At 35.9% G+C, this 17,581-nt stretch overlaps 1 protein-coding gene across 5 annotated transcripts in view; it reads left to right on the forward strand.

Annotated features, from left to right (window-relative positions):
* Positions 1-17,581, forward strand: part of SCAF8 (SR-related CTD associated factor 8) — a 159,961-nt gene that overhangs the window by 14,728 nt on the left and 127,652 nt on the right. For 4 of the 5 annotated variants that reach the window (XR_010651137.2, XM_065834588.2, XM_065834586.2 and 1 more), the window contains exons 2-6: positions 4,302-4,385; positions 5,887-5,931; positions 9,541-9,702; positions 12,667-12,823; positions 14,512-14,642. Coding sequence is in view for 4 of the 5 variants with exons in the window: in XM_065834588.2 (XP_065690660.2) it covers positions 4,302-4,385; positions 5,887-5,931; positions 9,541-9,702; positions 12,667-12,823; positions 14,512-14,642 (579 nt within the window). In the remaining variant the exon portion in view is untranslated. Of the gene's footprint in view, positions 1-4,301; positions 4,386-5,886; positions 5,932-6,151; positions 6,287-9,540; positions 9,703-12,666; positions 12,824-14,511; positions 14,643-17,581 lie in introns of those variants that run through there. The other variant, XM_071806440.1, reaches the window with a different exon arrangement.

Here is a 17,581-nt window from a genome sequence, read left to right on the forward strand (position 1 = left end):
TTCTCTTAGTGTACATTTTAAAAAGAGACTTCAAACTATGGTGATCACTACAGCTCTGCCTCAGATTTCAACAGCAAGTTTCTGTACTTACAGGTTTTTCACATCAGAAATGATGCAAATACTTTCACTATGCAAGTCCTTCCAACCGTAAACTTATGAAAATAACTAGAGAAAACAGGTTTTGTTTGTGGTCAGATACTTAAAGAAATACTGATCAATTTTTGTCACTTTGGGCAAGTGTTTCATATGAGTTGAAGTTTATCTAGAAAAGCAGGTAAATGGCTAGTGAATGGAGTTAGGCAGACTTTTCTTCATAATTCACAGGATCATATGGTAGCTCATCTGTCAAGCATGTTTTTTGAAGTTGGCATAATGATTTGTGTGTCTACTCCTTTGCTTTCTTCTTACAGCTGATATTGTAAATGTGACTAGCGAACTTCAAAATGTCTGAAACTTCTGATTTTGTCTGCCACTTGAAGATTACAGTGTTTCTCTTTCTACCCTCTTAAATGAACTGTATTTCTATTCTGGAAAAAATGCAGCTGCGTGATGTGTGATAAGGCTCAAACTTTGTTTGAATAAGTTCTTTTAAATGGAGAGCTGCATTTTTATACTAGCATACCGATAGCTAACTGGATTTTTTACAGTTATTTTAAAGAGTGGGTGTGTTTCAGTATAATATCTGGGCACAGACTTAGGAATTTGGTGGTAAGAGTTCAGGAGTGAGTCAGGTCTGTCCGAGCTGTGCCAGAGCTGTCCTCCCAGACTGAGGAAAACTGCCTTGGATGTCTGGAACCACATCCACTAGCTCACTTCCCAGCTCATCTTATTTGGTGCGTTCCTCCACTCCCATCCTTCCCAGTTGATCTCGGCTACTTAGTTTGTATTGACATTTGCCATCCCCATAGTAATCCTGTTTGTAGATTGGAGAGTCCTAGCCACCTTTGTTCTTCACTTAAAAGCTTCTCCATAGTTTTCGTTATCCCTGATGATTTCGTGCCAGCCTTGGAGATTAGAGGGAAATAGACTGCCCATGGTAGGGGGGGTGGAACTAGGTGATCTTTAAAGTTCTGTTCCGACCCAAACCGTTTTACGATTCTAAGTGTAGAGGGATTCCTGTCTGACTATAAATAAGTGTAACGTATGAATTTGCTGAAGATCAAGCTGAGAACATGTATGCTGTCAGTAGGTGTTAAGGAAGATGTTTATGGATGTTAGGATATCTGTATTCAGAAAAATGGGGTTTTTTTGGCCCTGTTTCATTTGGATTAAACTGTACTGGGAATGTATGTTTTTTATGTAGTTAAATTCTTTTCATACTAAAAGATTGAGTTAAATTTTCAGAAATGTCATGTTTCTTAATTTTGTAAGTGAAACTTGAATGGTGATTTTTTTTTTTTTAAAGTAAGTGTGGTATTAAATGTTGCAAAATGGGAAGTAGATATTTCACACTGGGCCCTCACTTTGTCCCTTGTATAAATGCCACTACTTTAAACTTCTGCCATGTACTGACAGATGTAAATCACTAGTTTTCCAAATGAATGTACTTTTTCAAAATGAAATGTATTAATAGGAAATTAAAAGCTTCTAAAGACTATTAAGGAAAAATAATTCAGAAGAATGATTTTTTTTTATTTTTTTTTCCCTTGGCTTCTTCCAGGTATCAAATTTGGAATTTGCATATTCCTTTAAATGTCTGTTAAAACCTGGAACAGGTGTTTCTGTTGTCCAAAAAGTCTGTTACTATAGGAGTATGTTCTTAATTTTGCTATTTCTTTTGGTTCGTTTTTTTCTTTTTCTGGCTTGGATTATATGCCCTTGAACTTAACGCTGAATTTGGCTCTCTGTCACCTGGGTTAAAGTAATGGGCTGCTAGCAACAGCCTGTGTTATCCTCTTGGTTTTCGGTGTGTTCTGGATGTGTGACACTAAGATACCTGACTGTGCGCAGCTGATGTTTCAGACTCAATTCTGTGCAACTCTTCCATGTTTCCCAGCACAGTGTCGTTGCTTTCTTGATGCTTTGAAGCACCCCATTCTTTTTTTTTTCCCTGATCATTTCAAAGCTGATGGACTGGTCAGGTGTGATTCCGGCATATGTATGTCAGCGATTCTGGCTCCTTAGAGCTGTGTATGTCATCGGTGAAGGAGCTACTGTTCCTGTTTCTTCTAAGACTGCTTTTGGATTGGCAAGGTGGCTTCTTGAGTCCAGGCTAATTTCGTATTTGCTCACGTGTCTGTGATTTACTGGTATTTTGGGCTTTGAAAGTGCTGAGCAGGAATGCCACAACTGGCTGCTAAGGCGCTGCCTGGATGTAAGCAAAATGTTTCTGGCACTGTAGTAGCCCCAGAAGTAGTTTAGCTGTAGTTGCACATTGTCCAGCCAAGCCAGTAGCCAGGATGAGTGACTCCATAGTCTGGTGAATCACCTGTGAGTAGCTGGAAATTGAACACTGAGCTGAGTATAAAACTGAGAAGAAACTGATTGGAGACTTCATTTTCTGCCTCTCTTCTCACTTTTCCCTGTGGTAGTGAAGAGCATTTATATATTTGAATTCTAGAAGCATATTACTTTTAGTTATGTAAGAAGCATGTAAGTAATACAGAATATTTGCAACAGTAATTAGCATTAGTGACAAGTAATAACAGTTGTTTTAAAAGGGGATGTCTGGCTGTGAACTGGTTAGAATTTCACTGTTCTAATGGAAATCCTTTCAAGCTGAGAAGACAGATACTTACACTTGGACAATCTGTTTTTTCAGTTTGTCTTGACAGCTGTACAAAGTTTTTAGTTAAAGGATAGTTTAGGATAGGAAGGATAGAAAACATCTCACGTTTGCAGGGAGAAGAAATCCTTGTCTCTTGGAAACTCAAATATGACTGAAGATCTTCAGAGGGGTCAATTATTATAAGCAATTTAAGATTATCTAATCCTTTCCACTGTGTGATCATGTTTACTGTTACATTTTACTTTAACTGTAAACAATTCTTAATTATGTTTTCTGAGCTAGCAGTTTACCAAAAGCTGAATGAATCTTAGGAAGCTAAAGTTATTGTTAATATCTGTATGGCTATGGATCTGTTTCAATATATTGCATTGTCAGGGTGTGTAGAATCAGAGAGGTCTTCTGGTTTTGTTTGTTTCAATGACCATTTTATGGAAAAACACAGATTTTTCCTGTCTTTAGGAAGGAAATGAAAATTGTCTATGGATGGTCATTCTCATTACTAGGGCTCTGTTTTTGAGCTAATGTGCTGCTTAATGTGCGTTGTAAACAAATATACAATGTAAGTGAAGAATGTCCTTGAAACTGGATTGGCATTTTGTAACTGGTGTCTTTACGTATGAAAGCAGCAAATGTTAACCACTCCCTTGTCAACACCTAGTGTTGAAGGAGAAAAGAGCAACATTTTGTTCAAAGCCAGATGTTGTGAAAAATTGGAGATTTGCACAGCAAGTAAATAGCCTCGGACGATGGAGTCCTGGCTTAGTGTGAAGGAGTTGTTTCTGATTGCCACCTGTTAGTCATAGCTATGAAGTTATTTCATGTACAGTTTTCACTATGTAGCAAATTCTTGATGAATATCTGTCATGCTAGATTGCTTTTGCTAGGAGATGTATGTACTAGTACAAATAACAGAGTTATTACTACATCCTGGGAGAAAATTGTTCCGAAAGCCTGCTGCCTTTGTACTGCGGCTGTTTTGGTGTTTAGATGTTAATAAAGTTACAAACCTGTGTTTAAAATTGAGAACCTGGCTGAATTATTTTCTTAAGCATTTGTAATATTTCTCATATACTATTTCTCTTAATTAATGCAGGGAATAAAAGAAGTCTGTACTCACCGCGTGCTTACTGTCACTGGGCTGCATTTTTTTGTTTAATGGAAAATAAAAAGTTGTGATTCAACAGGCATATGATGATGAATATACTGTTTGGTTAAGCTTCTGTTATGCTTCCTTTTCCTAAAAAGAAAAACTTTAACAAGAGCTACTGTATTTGCGTAGCATATGTATTTGCTTTGTAACTTCACCTGCAAATGTCTGCTGTATTTAGTGCTAGCAAAACTAGGTACCTAGTGACCATTGCGAAGAAAAACATTTTAATAATTTGGATCTTGCGTTTTATTGGCACTCTCTATTTTTGCTTAAGTGAAAATGACTTTTCTGGTGTAATATATACTTCAAATCCAATTAAAATCAGAAGTGGCGTTTTCTTGTGGAAATAAAATATACTGCTTACAAATGCAGAATCTATTTCTGCTAACTTTTTTGTTCATTTTTGTTTTGTTTTTTTGGCAGTTGTACTCGCTAAATGACTATAAGCCACCCATTTCTAAAGCTAAAATGACACAGATCACCAAGGCAGCAATCAAAGCTATAAAGGTAAGAAACTGGCTATCTTCTTTTGACTTCCTTTACATTTCTCATCTGTGTCAACTGAATGTCTTAAATAACTTGCTTCAGAACTTTTCAGCTCCCTGGTTGGAAGGATCATAACTTGGAAAGTTATGATCAAGTGTGATAGATGGGATTTTCAAGAGTGCAAAAGAAGCCTTAAGTTGTTGTGTGACTATTCATTCGCTGGTTGTCATGTGTGAGAAAGAATTACACCAACTCGACTCCTCAATCAGATCCAAAAGACAGGTTTAACAAGGAAACACTGACATTGGCTAAGATGAATAAATACAAAACCACAATTCCACATTTCCCCCTTCTCCCCTCCCTTTCCCCCAGAGTGTAAGATCTGTGTTCCTTTGGATCAGTACAAATGTTTAAGTTTCATTTCATTTTTATAAATTCCTGGCATACCTTTTCATGGGTGGTGTTTATAGATTTTATTTTTTATGTCGCTTGGGTACAAATTGTTCTTAAGTTGTAGCATTAGTACACTAATGAAAGACTTCTCTTGCCACAGAGTAAAACTAATTGCCAAACAGCAATGGAGCACCAGGAAACAGTATTGAAAATGACGAAAGAAAGGGCACCATTAGTATTATGCATTAAAACAAATGGAAAATCAGTAAAAGCTGGAGAGGTGAAAAAGAAAATAGGATAAAAACAAAAAAGCTATAAATTTACGCTTTGCCTATCTACATTACTCTGCTGAGAATGCAGATGTTTTCAGATAATGAAATCTGTATTGGTGTTTTCTGGTATTTGAAGAGAGAGCAAATTGATGATAGAAGAGTGAAATTCACTGGCTTTCTTAAATAAGAGAAGTCTATGTAAATTAAAGTCTGCATGTTGCAGTATAATGAAAATGCAAAAAACTTATATTGAACATAAACAAGTAATAAGTGGTAGTAAATAGTTCTATAAATTAAACAAATCTACCAAAATGTTTAATCATGTATTCAACTACTTAGAAATCCTGCTTCCACTCTTATGATGTCAATAACAGCATTTAGTTGTGTGGAGCAGTTATTGAGATGGTACAGAGTCATTGTGTTGAAGAGAAATTATGCAGTACATCCTGTAAGGTCTTTCTATGCTCATGTTTTTAGGTTATTAAAGTGAACACTTGGAAAATCAATGAAATACAGAGAAGTGCTATGCTTGTAACATTAGGCCAACATCTTCAGTCACGTACAGTGAAATAACCATATGTTTTTGAAGGAACAGATATATTATTCTCTTAGTTCTCACTAAATATTCAGAAAAATCCAGTGTAAAAAAAATCTTTCAGAAGGCAAGAAAAAGTGAGGTTAGCTTTCTTATGTGCTGTTAAATCTTCTAAGGAAGACAGCATACTCAGCTGTAGGTATTAGATTGCTGGTTAATCAACCAAAGTTTGTAGTTCTGGTTTTACTGTCAATATTGCATGCCTTGAACAAGTATATGCATCTTCAGATTTCCTCTTTTGAAATATTATTTTATTTTCCAGTTCTACAAGCATGTTGTACAGAGTGTTGAGAAGTTCATTCAAAAGGTAAGTCTGTCATGGGTATTTCATGTTAGCACTGAGGAATATTTTCTCATTTTAAATTACAGAATATGGAAGAGCATCGGATTTTAGGTACACATATGGATTAATATTTTATCACAAGTAGTTTATTTCAGTTTTTATTCACATTCATCTTCTGCTGGTAATCAGTAGCTGATCATAACCCGTGATGCAGTAAGATAAATACTTTGTCCTCATTTTGCAGTTACGATATACTTCAATCTGAATGACTGCAGATACTATCTTAGGACTACTTCTGTATGTATTCATTTAATGTTAAAAGAGGCTCTCAGTGTAGACCATGTGAACAGCTGACAGCAAAAGGATTGACAGTGGTTTGGTGAGTGACAGTTGCTTTTGCTTTTCTGCCAGGTTTTCCCATATATTTTAAAGCTGAAGGGAGGATGACCATTCAGCCTCATGTTTTGTGTAGCAGGGGATGGAACATTTCAGTTGGTGGTTCCTGCTAGTAATTTAAAACAAGAAATATTTATGTGGCTAGACTGGAATTACTTTTTGGGAAGTTTCAGTATTAATGTAAAGATTCTGAATAACAAAGAATTTTATTACATTTTGTTTTATTGAAATAGGTAGTTACTTTTGAGTAAAACTGCATTTTACCTCTAGCTGGAAATGTGTGGATTTGTGAGCCTTTCCTCCTTGTCTATATTGTACATGATTGTTCAGTTGATCTTTTTGGTACTGAATTTCTTCTCCTTTTGTAAATAGAAGTAAATTATGATCAAATTGCTATTTTATTTTGACAAACAAGCTAGAGAAGCTAGTCAGTGTTGCAATGTTGGATGCTGTTTTTCTTCTGTTGTCCGTTTTATGGAGCAGTCTGGATTGCTCTGCGTCAGTAACCTGTCTTCCTCATTACCTTTTATTTCTTGGTAGTGTTTGGACAGTGTAAACAGGATTCAGCCTCAGCCCAGTGTTTTTAACTGTCTCATCACAGTTCATGAATGAATTATTTAGGTACTACAGTCCTTTGTGGAAAAGGTGCCATGTCTGTTTCTTGGCAGTTGGAAAGACTGGTAGTATACTTTACTGTCACTGCTGGTGTTTTGTCAAGTAGTTGTCTTTTGGGCCATCACTTCTGAGTTATTCCACCCCAAAGAAAAGGCATCAATACCCTCTGATCCCTGTTTAATAGTACAGGTGGACATGGGAGGATGAGAGCAGGTGTACATTTTATCCGTCTCTGATCAGTAACACTTTGCAGTTTCGTGTCCCAAAATAATCTGGAATTGCCTGAGTTCCAAATACTGCTTTTTAGTTGCAGTGATTGGCAATTCTGTGTTCAGAGGCATTAGAGAAGATTTATTCTCTGAATGAGAGAGTGACAGTTTGTCAGGAATTGGGCTAGTTGTTGGTGACTAAGAGTATGGGTTGTCTTCTCACATTTGTGTTCAGTTCTGCTTGATGAGGCAGTTCTGTGCTCTTCATTACTGATTAGAGAAAGCAGATGTATGTTGTTACTGATAACCTTGTTAATGATCACTCTTGATTAGATGTTTCCCTTTGGGCTTGATGTGGGGTTTTTTTTAAGTATTTTATGAACGATTTAGTGAAACATGCAAATTATAAATAACATCAAATAGTAAGTTCGTATTTTAGTAGAATTGGAGGTAAGCAGATGAAAGCTAGCCATTCAATATTTATGGACTTACATTATAGGTTTGCAAGATAATTGAATTATTTTTTAGGAGCAATCTCTTCAAGTTAAAGCTCAAGACTACTGAAGCTTCTGTTAAAATCTGCCATAGGCTTGTCCGGAGTGATGTCAGTGCTGTCTCAGTTAGTTTACTCTTGATTCTTTATTACTCCAGTATTTTCTTTCTTCAAAATTAATCTCGTGAGGTTACTGAAACATCAGGTGAAATAATTACCAGTGACATTCTTTGGTTTGTGACACTTAACTTGTTGGTCTATTGTTGTTTTGATTGTTTTATTCTCTGCCAAAACATCACTTCAGGGGTCAAATGGCCAGATTTCATATATGTAAAGATATTCCACTGTGAGAGCAAGGCTTGAATACTTTCTTTGTGTAATCATATTATCTTATTGCTGAGACTCACTCAGAAAAAGCTGTCTGATCTGACATTAGGGATACACCGGCTCACTGCCCCAGTTGTAATTCTTCTTATTAATATAATTTGTACTTGTATTTTATTGTCTTTCATTTTTATCATCTATATTATATTAATTATAATATTTTGTTTTCTCTGTGTGCCATGTTTTTAAATACTCCACCTAACATATTTGCTGGGGTTTTCTCATTAAATATCTGTGGATTTTATGAATTTAAATACTGTGAAAAGTTGTATATCTTTCTGTTCTGTATGCAGAATACTCTTATTTTTGGTAATAAGTTAGCTAAAATTTCGGTAGCTATAATACATTGAAGTTATTTTCTGAAGACAGTGCACTATATCTAATTAGATGTTAATTTCGTAGGTTTAGTAATGCACGTTTATTCTTAGAATGGTGCCACACACATTCTTAAAAATAAAGAATACCACATTTAAATACATTGAACCATGTTTAGAGCCTAAATAAATGATTTATCAAGATTGCAAATGTTAGCAAATCAACATTTTTCAAAACAGGAAGTTTGTACCTAGACTATAGTAAAATTAATAGGCTCTGAAGAGTATGGCACTGTATTAGAGATTATGAATTTAGTGTGTTGCATAATAGATTTATAGAGTACCTCGACCAGGGAGAAATGTTTGTACTTTCCCATATTTTACATAGAAACCTTGTGTGATAAGCGTGTACAACCAGCATTCATGCATGTACACCAGAATCCATGTCATAGTTTCTGGTGATAACTTCATTGTGTATTTGTACCACTTTTCAGTCTGTGTTAAAACTGGTTGCAGTAGTCTGGTGCAATTACTTTGCAATTAAAAGACAAAAAAAAAAATAGGTTTAGTTGTTAAGTAAAATTACAGAACTAATTAGTATTGTAGGTAGCAGACATGCCTTATAAATACCATGCTGTTTGTAAATCATGGGAATTTTCCAGAGTTCTACAATAACTATCACTGATACATTCTCAGCCAAACAGACATCCACATAAATAGGTTTTTATTCTGGCAGGGAGAGGTTATACCACACACTACTTACAAAGATGTAAAATAAACAGATGTTAACTTCAATGTTGACTTTGATCATAAAGAAAGGGGGGGGAAAAAAATTGTTTACAGCTAGTCCCAATGTGCTATTAAGAATTCGGTCATGCTTTATGCTGTTCTCTTCTAATAGATGTGTGCTTTTAAAAAAGTATATATGGTTCCTGTGCTGTTTTCTGATAGCTAGATTCTAAAAATTTGACACTTTTTTTAGTGAGAGGAAAAGGACTTTAAACCATTTACATATTTGCAGAATACATACAAGTGCAATAATTTTGAACAGTAAAGGTTAGTTATTTTTGAGAGAGTTTGATCTTTCAGGACAATTGATTAACTAGAGAACATTTTAGTAATACTCTGACCCATTTAAATATTAGAGAGGACTGTTCATATTTATTCTGCCATTAATGGTAATGTTTCACATATGCATATTTTAAATTATTGTTCTTTGTAGTGCAAGCCAGAATACAAAGTACCTGGTCTGTATGTCATTGACTCCATTGTGAGACAGTCCCGGCATCAGTTTGGACAAGACAAGGATGTATTTGCTCCAAGATTCAGCAATAACATCATCAGCACTTTCCAGAACTTGTACCGTTGTCCTGGGGATGATAAGGTAAACTGCTTACAGATTTTTCTAATTAAAATGATCTTTATATTTTATAGATAACTTACTAAAGATTTTGATCTCACTTTCTGCTTGCTAGAGTGCACTATTTGATTAATTAGGCTTTTGGAAAAGTTTTCATGAAAGCTAGATGGATTTGAGTTCACGTATTTTTGGGAAAAAATTAGGCGGGCGTATGGTAGAACACAGTTGTTGTCAGTCTTGTATTGTTTTCTTCCCCTCTGCAGTGAGAAAATGAGCAAGCAGGTTTTGTATAGTGTCAAGGAATAAACATCTATATTGGCAGCAGTGTTTTCAGTGTAAGCTAGTGCATTTTGGACTGAAAGAGCAACACAAAAACAGCAAAGTATCTTGAAACATCTTTCCTTTGATACTGAATAAACCAACAACTGAATAAGGCCTAACTTGAATAGTTCGACCCAGTAGTTCAGCTGTTCGCTTGGACTACAGTAGTCAAGATTGCTACCAAATTATCTTTATAGTAGGTTGGCTGGAAATAGCAGAGTGCAGGCAGTTTAACTTCCTTCGTATTTGTCACTGGTCTTAAAATAGCTAGAGTTCCTTAGTATTGAATTGAAAAATTACAAAAATATGGGAAATGCTAAGGGCTTTATTTCCATATAAATTTGTATAATAGATTGATTAATTGGTGAGGCAGGACAGGACACTGCAGGAAGAAAAAGATGGGTTATTCTTTAAATAGTCACATGCATTCCTACAGCTGTATTTTTCAACCAAAGATCTGAAAACCCAAGGCATGCATGGAAGGTGATTAAGGCAAGTTCAACCATTGTGTCTCCTGTAGTTGTTTTAGAATTGTTGCCTTTTTAGAGGAGTCAGGACCTCTGCAAGAAGAAGTCGGGGATCTGCAAATTTTAAGTGGTTGACAAAACTGCTATGAATTTCTGTCTTCTGCCACTGAGTTCTGAGGTGCTGCTGAACAGGTTATTTAAGTTAAATGTAATTTTTCCAGTCTGGTTTTGGGTTACCTGCATGATCAAGTTGTGCCACTTCTATTCAACGGTGTTTTATGTATAGATAGGCATGATAGTTAACTTATCTTTTTCTTCATTTAGTTGTATTCCTTAGGCAGTATTAGTTTGTTTTGTGTAATGATTTAGCTGACTACTCTGGGAATGCAGAAATAGCCTGACTTGTTGAAGGAGGAGAGCTTGACACAAGGATGAGCACAAGTACTCACTTTGTCTGGCTTTAAAAAGAAAATATAGTAAATTTATTGTAATGTAAGAAATAGTGCCACTTATCATGTGGTATATCAGTGCACGGCAACTAATGTATCGCATTAGAGGTGTTTGATGTGAAAAGGGATAGTAAAACAATCTGTTTATGATCTGTGAAGCTCTTATCAGGTTCATTTTTATGTTTTTCACCTCCGTTAAGGAAGATGTATTTTGCAGTCAGAGGTTTTGCTTGTGTGTTGCATATGGATTCGGTATTATAGCAAAGTCTTTGTGCTGTGAAAGTAGTTACCATCTATCTAACCCAATAAAAAAATTTGTTGTCAGAGAGAACTGTTTTCTAACATTTTGATGTTTAATCTGATTTAAAGGCATAATGGGGAAACACAACAGTGAATCTTGATGTAAACGAATGTGAGTTTTGTTTTGTTTTTAAATCAAGCAAAAGTACAGTGACATTTCTTTTAAAGTAACCAAAAAAAATCCCAACTGATTCCTTTGGCTCAGCCACGGCAAGTGCAAGGGGGAGATAGATACTGAGGCACAGAAATAGTTTTATATTCCTGTTCTGAATAGAAGAGGCAAGTTAGAGCCTTTGATGGACATGTCAATGACTGCCTTATAAAAAAGAATTTCAAAGAAGAAAGGCTCACATACTGTAATGCTGCATGGAAGCCTTCAGAAATTTCTTTAAAAGAACTCTAAATTGCATTTTCCGTGTAGTGAAAATTCAGAACTTCTCTCTATTGAAGTTAAGTATCCTTTTGGAGTTCTGGGCAAGCAGACTTTTCTTTGGTTTAAACACTGTGGTTAAAGTACTCTATGTTCATGTTTTATAGAATTCAAATAAGGAAACCATCTTCGTGACAGCAAACACAAGATTTTTTGAAAAACTTTCAGCCCTTTATTATACAACTAATTTTTTTTTCCCAAATAAACAAGGTGTCTTTTTCTAACACACATATTTCTATCCATCTTTTCAAAATAAAGCAAAGTCTTGCTTCTTGGTAGAAGTTAAACTTAGAAAAGATTTGGGAGCAGATCAAAACAGTGGAATAGAATTGAAACAGAAACGAAAGCTGAACAATGAGTTACATCTTGACGGAGTTGTATGAAGCCTTATTTTGACACTTTATTTCTGTGTGATGCACATTTTAAAATATTACTATGTAATTTCAACAGGCAGGGAATTGTGTCCCAGTTTAAACTTTTAAATTCCTCAGTTCATCAAAAGAGTTTGCAAAATATTGAGCTACTTTCCTGGTAGAAGTGTTTAGCAATCTTATTAGTATATGCCCATTTTTCAGCAGACATAAATAATTTTGGATCGTAATCAGAATTGCATTCATAGATGTTGACTATAAAAGTTTAGGAGACTAATAATTCCTTCTTTTAATTATAGTAATGCTTTAAAATGCCTCTTTAAAATAGTTTTTCTTCCATCAAGTCTTCCAAGAGTGAAGGTACAAAAGAACCAGATTTGTTTTGTTTTAATATATTTCATTTTCTGTTGAGAGTAGACTGTCACTATGTGCATATTGTGTCTTTACTGTTGCTTAGGGCCAGCCTCAGGTTCATAGCATAGACGTCTTCGGTATGACCCAGTATAACTGTTCTTATGGCTCTTACTGTTTGCAAACCTGAAGATGCTTCAATCTAGGTAGACTGGCATTGCTAGTTAGGAATTCCATTGATAATAACAAGAGAGATAAGCATGACTTCAGGTCTTTTGTTATCCTTTCTTTCATTTTAGAGTAAAATTGTAAGAGTGCTGAATTTATGGCAGAAGAATAATGTGTTCAAGAGTGAAATTATTCAGCCTCTTTTGGATATGGCAGCAGGAATTCCTCCTCCAGTTGTGACCCCTGTCTTGCCCAGCACTACAGCTGCTACGAGCAACAATACACCAGGTAAACAAAAATAGGTTAAAATCATATTTTGAATCAAAACACTTGTGTCAACTTTGGTATGTTGGCTGTTAACATGCAGAAAAATCTCACTGGTTTCCTTTAGACAAATCAGTAGTTGAAAAATAACTGTCAAAAACAAGAGGCATCATGTTGTGTTTCCTTTCCAACTCTGTATTATAAATATATACAGATTGAGCAACAGTGCAATAAGGCTTAGTTTTGTACTCAAAAGTCGAAAGAGTAGATCACTGACAGAGTTAAAAATGCAACACAACACTTAATACAATCATTGTTATTTAGTGGTGCCACAACTGAGAAAAATTAAAGAGAATAGAACACTATCATTTTGTAATCTGTAGGACTGAGCTTGCTGGATAAAGTCAGACAGTGCTTCTGTACTTTCGCTGGCCAATAGACAGTGATTTCAAGGGGAATAAAAACAGTGACAATATAAGCTGCAACCAGTGGCTATTTCCCTCTCCCTCAAATCTGAAGTGTGTGGGCCAGAAATGATGCTGGAGAATCATGTGGGCAAAAATCTGCTCATGGAGTATGTCCCAAGTTGCCAAACACTAACATTATCATACATGCAGACTTAGATCATTTTGTGCTCTGAGCATCTTCCTTACTTACGTGGTTAGATGACAGGGAAGTGGCTTTTCACTTTTTTTTTTGCTTTGTGGAAATTTCTTTCATTCAAGATTGGGATGTATGGGAAATTTTACATATAGAAATCGGGGGATTTTTTGTCACAAATGGACTTGCTTTTGTCACCCACCTTTTATTGATCCCATGCTGGAAAGGAGTGAGTTTGGCAAATCCACCTTATCTTTCGTTGATGTCTGTAAATATATGAAAGTTCCAGCTCTTGGATTGGATTTACTGCATCTTCTAGCTGAATATTTCTTATTTCTGTGAGTTTGATTACTTTAAAATGTTGAATTCATAGCTTTACGATGATCCTTCTGGGTCCCTTCCAACTCAAAGCATTCTATGATTATTGCTTTTTAAAATTCCGATGGAAATTGTCTTTTAGAGCAGTAATCTAGTAATTTAGCATTCATCAGGATATCTCTGCTTCTGAACTAAAAGCAGGAGTATTTGCAGGGATGGAAGATTCTTCTGGATTATGGCATGAAACTAATTATCAGATTGCTGATTTAGTCTCAGTGTTCCTCTTGAGAAAAAATGACAAAACAAGCAATGTTTGTGAATCCAGTTGCTGCAGTTTAAAATTTTTAGTAGAATCCTTAAGGCTCCTCCTGGAGATAACGTGCAAGTTCAGCACGTTCCGGACTAACATATTTTTGAGCACATTGCTAAAAATGATCATTTGACATGTATCGTTTCCACTGAATGGTTTAGATTACTGTGTGAAACCTATTTACTTTGCATTTGTCAGTGTTTGTGTTAGTAGTCGCCGTAGGTCAGTAGTAGCAAGAGCTGTGAGCTACGCTAAGGCGAAGTAATTCTGCTACTTGGGGAATGTTGATGTGAGTCTGTTTTATTTCTGTGTGCTGTGTGTGTCAGAAAAATGGTTTCGATTGATGTTGATATGGTACTTTCTCAGTATTTGATAACAGCAGCGTCATGAAGGGTGGGGTTTTTTTTTGTTTTTCATTTCTCTAACACTGTTTTGAAGACTGTATATTAAAATATTTTGGCATAGTAAATTTTCTCTTTTTTAGGAACACCTGTGACTCCAGTTACTCCAGCAAATGTCGTGCAGAGTTTACCTGATCCTTGGGTATCTCAGATTGCTAATACAGATACACTTGCTGCTGTTGCGCAGATTTTACAGAGTCCTCAAGGCCAGCAGGTAAATATTTTGTAGCCAGTTACACTGTGTGCTGTTTGATACTTTGTGTCTTTAAGGTGCAGTTAAGAAATACTGTTTTCCTGAGTATCGCTTAGTTTTGTGTCCATTATCCGAGTTAACTGTCCCACGAGGTTGTTCCATCACAAGTAAGTTCCACCTAAAATGAAAACTTCCTGTTACCTTTTGTAACCCACCCTCTTTGTTCCTTAAAAACATTGCAGAATGTGACTTCAGATAAGATGTTCTGTAATACATACTTTTCTATATGGTACTGCAGATGACTAAATCAAGCACAACATTAAGACTTCATGAATATAGGTATAAAATATAACACCAGTTTAAGGATTTTCTCTGCTGGGTGCTCCAAGAAGCTACACATTGTACAGAATCATATAGTGAAAATGTACTCATTCTGGAAGTGCATTGTGTGTTTATTCTTTTCTTTATCTTTCCATCAGCTAAATATAGTTTTTATTTTTCAGCATTCAAACATAGTGTGTTAAAAGTGACTGTGTTCCTCAGTTTCTAAATGCTCAAGTCCAAAAAGAGTGGCTTGATGTGCAGCATGCATTGAATTACTCTTCCTCTTAACCTGCAGCCACAGAAGTTTGAGTGTTCATAATCAGCTTTCTGTGAAAATGTAGATCATCGTTTTTCAGTTTCTGTTAGAGCTCTGGCACCAGCATAACTTTGGCATTATAATTTATATTTGTACCGAGGAATGGGATGTTTTACCTGCTGGGGTACTAAACAAAAATTCCATGCATATGAATGAGAACCAGTCACCAGTGCAGTGTTAGGAAGCACTGATGCTGACAATAACAGCTTAGTGAGTTTGTTTTAAGAGTGTTAAGCTAAGCAGAGTTGTCTGTAGTTGTTCATAAATCAAGTGGAGTGACTGTTTTAATCTGATTACACTGAAAGAAATTGGGACATTGAAAAGCAGAGCAAAATGAGTTTGTGGCAGTACTTTGAAATGTGGAAGAAAGGTAGCTCTTAAGGAAGGGATGTGAAATGAGAGTGAGAAATATGTAAAGTCAGTGAGGGAATTTTAAAGATTATTACCTAGAGAGTATTCTGGGGAAAAAAAAAAGAGGCATGAAGGAAAAGAAAAAGGTTATGAAGATCAGAAGGAAATTAAAGACAGGAGATAACAAAGAATTAGCATTTGGATATTTAGCTCAAAATGGTAAAATGAGGAAGAGGATAGATTTTGGGAGAGAGATGATCTTAAGTGGGGAGACACACTGCATACACAATAAATATGTACATGCAGGTCTCTAGGATTGGTAGATGAACGGCAATATTTGCTTCCACCTCCCCATCTCTTTCTTTCTCCTGTTCTCCAAGCCAGTCCTCTCCCTGCTGAGCCCCAAAGTCCTTGATTTCATTTTAAGATTGTGCTTTATGACTGAGAATGCATGTAGGTAAATTGAGAGTCTAGACATAGGAGCGAGTAGAGTAAGAAAGATGTGACCAAAAAGAATATGAAAACAGCTAGAATGGTGACCACCCAGGATTTTCCCACTCTAGGGCCTCCATCTCTGCTTCTTCACTTTCCTTCCTACCCAGAGGAATGCACAAGGTAGACCAGCCGTATTTGCTCACCTTTTGTGGATTGAGCAAGAAGGGTGAGGAGAGCTCTTCAGCTTTGCCTGTTACAATAATCAGTGAAGGCTTTTGATGAGGTAGAACAACAATTGAAGCATTTTCAGAGGCTCCATTGTATAAGGATTCTGTGTAACTGTTTATAAAGACTAGGAAGAGTTGTTTCACGTTATCAGAAGGTAACTCTAAAAGTCTTGGAAAAGGATCATACATTTTTGATGTCTATTGGAAAAGATCAACCTAACCAGCTTAGGCAGAGTTTCTAGTGAGCCCTAGTAAGAAGGGAGGATTTGAACCCTATAAGAGAGTTCAGTGGTGAGCCCCATGAGGAGGTGGAATATGAACATAAAGGTAATCAGGGACTTTAACTCAGTATATTTTGAACTACCTGGATTTGCTCAACCTTTTTTCCAGAAATACCCAAAGCTAAGTTTCAAGGGTTTACCTCTCATGGAAGGTCAAAGGACTGCTTCCTCTAATTCCATGGTACTTTAGGAGGGCTTCTTTCCATAAGGATAGTATTTTTTTCCTTTTTTTTAAGGTAAATCTGTACAATTTTATGGGAGCATCTTTATTGAACAGATTAAGAGATCTACAGATGAAAAAGTCTTTCACTTCCTTTTCTGGGACAGCTCCTTTTAAAAAAATCAGATGCAAATAGGAATTTGGAGTGGGGAAATCAAGATACACCAGGTGATTGGATTGTACATTCTAATAAAACCTGTGGAAGATATTCTGTTTTTCTTTATTTTCCTCCTCTAAATTTGAAGGAAGGTACTCTCAGGGTATCTCAATATATTCTGAAGTGTCTTAGGTCCATTCACTACACTTCTAAAATTTCCTTGCCTGATAATATTTAGTACTCATTCCATTATAATCCTCGAGCTCTCCTGTGTTGCAAGGGGAGTTGTTTAAACGAACCACCCACCCCCAAAAGCTATTTTTAAATGTTATTTGAAACACCCAACACTATTTTTAAATAGTATTTTTAAACTTTTTTATTTTTGGCATTACCCATACTTTGTTTTTACTGTACATCTGTTGCCCCAGAGATGCTGCTTCTGGTTCAACATTTCATCTAGGCAATTTTTATCCTAGGTTAGTGCTTTACAGAGCCCAGTCTGTGCCATTGCAGGAAGTCAAACTATATTCCCAGATCCTGATTAATTTTCTTTTTATATTTTGTTAACATAGCAAGGGAATTGCATTCTGTAAGCATAAGTCTGAGTTTCAGCACAAGATTTTCTTTGTGACTAATCCAGAGACAGTAGTGCAAGCTCTTCATGTAGACATGTTACATCAGTTTAAAGTGGAGCTTGCAACAGTGCAGT

The sequence above is a fragment of the Patagioenas fasciata genome, chromosome 3 (assembly GCF_037038585.1).
Source record: "Patagioenas fasciata isolate bPatFas1 chromosome 3, bPatFas1.hap1, whole genome shotgun sequence".
NCBI lineage: Eukaryota > Metazoa > Chordata > Aves > Columbiformes > Columbidae > Patagioenas > Patagioenas fasciata.